A 3,533-nucleotide genomic window follows, 5' to 3' on the forward strand; every position below is an offset into this window, starting at 1 on the left:
TTGGGAGGCGGAGGAAGGAAGACCAGCAGGTCAAAGTCATTCCTGGCTACAGAGCAAATTCAAGGTGACCACATCGTGAGTTCAAGGCCAGCCTGAGGCTACCTGAGTGCCGACCTCAAAACAGAAGCAAAACACAGAAAGCAAAAGTCGTTGAGCCTCAGCTTGCCGCGAAGCTAGGGATGCAGGTCCTGCTATCACGTGGGCGTAAACAGTAGGTGCAGAAACCACGTGCCACCCACCAGAACCCCAGTGGACGTTCATATTTTATTATCCTAATTTCATGCATGGCGGTGGCGGGCGGGGGGAGGGAGAAGCTAGATTCACAGCACGAAGACGGCAGAGAGAACAGGACAACAACTTTATTGTGTGAGTTGCGCGTGACTGTTGATTGGGAGCGCGGTGGACACAGCTTACGATCCACGGCGCTCAGCTGCCTCAGCTGCTGCTGGTACAGTTCTTCTTGAGAATCTTGTATCTTTCAAGCCAAGGCACAGCATACACTGAGAAATAGCACTTGATTTTCTAAAACAAGAGATCCAAAAACAGATCTTAGAAGACGAACAAGAGTGCCCGGCAACGACGGCAGTTGGGAATCTGAGGTGAGAGGTTTACAGTGAGTTCAAGTCAAGTGAGTAGGCAGACTCCCTCTAAAAAAACAAGATAAAGGGGCCATAATGCAAGTGAGAAGGAAGAACATATCAAGGATGAGGCTGGGGAAAGGGCACTGCCTCGTCACCCCTCCAACCCTGATATTTATGTGATTTCATTCATGTGACAAAAGATGTGCTAAGATTATTCAGGAGAATGTCCTGTGTGTGGTCGGGGTTGGAGCAGTAGTCGAGGGCTCAGTCCATACTCACTGTGGGGATTACTGATTCTATTTTCTCATCATTTTCACTCATGTGGTGTTTACCACATCTTCTCTCTCTGGGCTTCTATTGGATCCCTGTTTCCTTTCTCAGCTTTCCTGATTTCTTCTTAATAGTTTCCTTCCTTCCTTCCTTTTATCTACTTACAATCTACCCTTTTCATTCTGTCTACCCACACATGTATCCTTACATCTTTTCACCTATCCCTTCCTTCTATCTATAGCTCCGTTCATTTGCCCAAACTATTAAATTTTATGACCTAGTATGAAGTGGGAGCCCAGGAGAGGACACATTTGTGTGTTGAGAACCTCCAAGTCATTATATATATTTCATAAGCTGAACAAAACATGTTATAAGCAAAAAGTGAGGCTAATTATTACACAAAATATTTGGACATCAGCCAGGATGATGTCAGGCAAGGAGAGACACACACATTCATCTGCCATCCCAATGAACTGATCAAATTCATTTGGGTAAGTTGAGAGAAAGTTACAGGGCTGCTAGGACTCTCAGCCTAAAGGTCTCTGTGTGTATTGGACACATCCTGGTTATGGACACAGAAATACTGATGACTGGGCAACATCTGCCCAGCCTCCTGCTGGATCATAATGAAGTCTGAGGGGGACTGATGTGCGTTTGGGGCTATGGGCCACTCAGCAGGTCCCTCAGTAGGCCACCCACACAGACTTGTTTTCCTTAGTCCACTTCTGCACCAGTCCAATTATTTTCAAATGTATTTCCCCACTTCTGGTTAACAATGAGCTGTTTCCCTTGGCCTGGGATGTCATGTAGTTCAACCACCCAACTGCTCCCTTTGGACCCCTTTCTCCTCTTCGCCATTATTCTAGCACCAACAAATGATGGCTCAGCCTTTTCCATTTCTACTTTTCTCTTTGAAAGAGAAGATGTGATCCATGAGATTCTTTTTCTCAAGCAAGCTTGTATAGATTCCACATAACCCTGCCCTTCCCTTGTACTAAAACCACACGGGGGAAAAAAACATGAAAATGGCTTAGTGTGACTGTGCTTGCCCAGCACCTTGAAAAGTTCCCCTTTCTGGACATCACAGAGGTTATTCTCTGTCTTCAAGCAGGTGGTCCTCTCCATTTCCACCGTGATGTGAAATTCCAAGTGGTTTGTCACCTGTGGATAGTGAGGGGAAGAAAATGGTGAATAACCTCTTCTCACCACTGTGGCTTCTATATGGGAGGTGGGTACAGCTTTATATCTTGATCCATGGCAAGGGCCCAATCTAGCACAGTTGTGGGATCCTTGCTTTCCTTCCTGTCTGACTCCAGGCCTCTTATAGTCATTCATTGAGACATCATGAAGACCACCAGAAAAACCCATCTTTCTCTGTAGCCTCAGACAGCCCCTTGACAGCATTGAAAAGGCTAATTGTTCCAGACAGGCTGTGGCCAGGTTTTCTGTGACTTTCTAGATTGACACAGGTTAATCTCTGTAGGCCATATGTCCTATGCTGTAAGTTTTAAACTGATGGCAACAGCATGGAAGTCCCAGGAGGACATAGCACAGCTAGCTCCAGCATCACTGCTTTAAAAGACACACAGCCAGACCAGTTATCCCTGAGTGTGCAATTTCTTGGTTCCCATGAAAGGACAGATTAATCCACTCTAGTGAATGCACACTTCTCTTCTTAAAACAGCTGCTTTCAGTTAGGAAATGGTAGCACATACCTGTAATCACAGTACTGTGGAGGTTGGGGCAGGAAAGCTACAACGTTGAGGCCAACCTAGTTAGTACAGTGAGATACTATGAAAACAAAATCCTGGGTCCCTCTGTGGAGAGGAGACAGGGGAACCACTCACCTGCCTCTCAATCTTTAGGATGCGGAGGATCCTGAAGTTGTACAAATCTTCACTTTCTTTGTTGTATTCCTCTGTGACATACTCTAAGGTTTCCTTCACGTAAGCCTCCATTGCACTTACTTCTTTGATACTTATAAATGTTTTTCTTTTTCCTTGGTAGCTGAAGGCCACCAGGGCCACCAGAATGGCTAACAGGAGCTGCGGTGCCTTCCAAGATTTGGCCATCATTCTACACTTGGAGAGGATTTGAGAGAGCTTCCTCCTTCACCTGTTAGGTCATACTGGCCACAGCTGCCCTGGGTCAGACTTAAGAGAAGCGCGTAATGACACCCACAGCCCTCTTGTCTGTCTGCCTTCTTCTATCAGCCTAACCTAGGGACACTTTGCAATGACTGGCAAGCTCACTCCTACTCTTAATCTTTTTGCATAGCTCATGTTTCTCCCTTGCCCCCTCCTCCTCCTCTTCCTCCTCCTCCTCCTTCTTCTTCTTTTTCTTCTCTCTCTCTCTCTCTCTCTCTCTCACACACACACACACACACACACACACACAAACACGTTTATACTTTCTGCCAGCTGCTCCTTCAGCAACGCACACTTCTCTGGACTGCTACTCCCTCACAGGAAGCTGAGCCAATGGCCTCTTCCCACTGAGCTTATACTGTGAGGGGCCACAGAACACTTTAGGGATGAAGGATATTGGATTTCAGGAAGTATAGCACAGCCAGCAGGACTGTGGGAAGGAGAAGCTCATGAGGAGGGACTGGGCTTTGGGAATCCCTCTTCTTGGCCTGGATCTTGGATGTTGGTTCCAGACAATATGTCAAAGAGCAGGGGA

At 46.6% G+C, this 3,533-nt stretch overlaps 1 protein-coding gene across 1 annotated transcript; it reads right to left on the reverse strand.

Annotated features, from left to right (window-relative positions):
* Positions 1-435: 435 nt before the first annotated feature.
* On the reverse strand, positions 436-2,926 carry LOC127186286 (cystatin-11-like). The gene is made up of 3 exons (XM_051142718.1): positions 2,699-2,926; positions 1,908-2,012; positions 436-522 (listed from the first exon to the last, which is right to left on the reverse strand). The coding sequence occupies exons 1-3, from the start codon at positions 2,924-2,926 to the stop codon at positions 436-438; spliced, it is 420 nt and encodes a 139-aa protein (XP_050998675.1).
* Between the last annotated feature and the right edge of the window lie 607 nt (positions 2,927-3,533).

Source organism: Acomys russatus, unplaced genomic scaffold, assembly GCF_903995435.1.
Source record: "Acomys russatus unplaced genomic scaffold, mAcoRus1.1, whole genome shotgun sequence".
Lineage (NCBI taxonomy): Eukaryota > Metazoa > Chordata > Mammalia > Rodentia > Muridae > Acomys > Acomys russatus.

Bases quoted from the DNA above. Each gene is read 5' to 3' on its own strand.
- LOC127186286 (XM_051142718.1), bottom strand. From the start codon at position 2,926: ATGATGGCCAAATCTTGGAAGGCACCGCAGCTCCTGTTAGCCATTCTG. The intron at 2,013-2,698 runs GTGAGTGGTTCC...CACTATCCACAG, and splicing joins TCCTAAAGATTGAGAGGCAG to GTGACAAACCACTTGGAATT. The intron at 523-1,907 runs GTGCTGGGCAAG...CTCTTGTTTTAG, and splicing joins AGAAAGGGGAACTTTTCAAG to AAAATCAAGTGCTATTTCTC.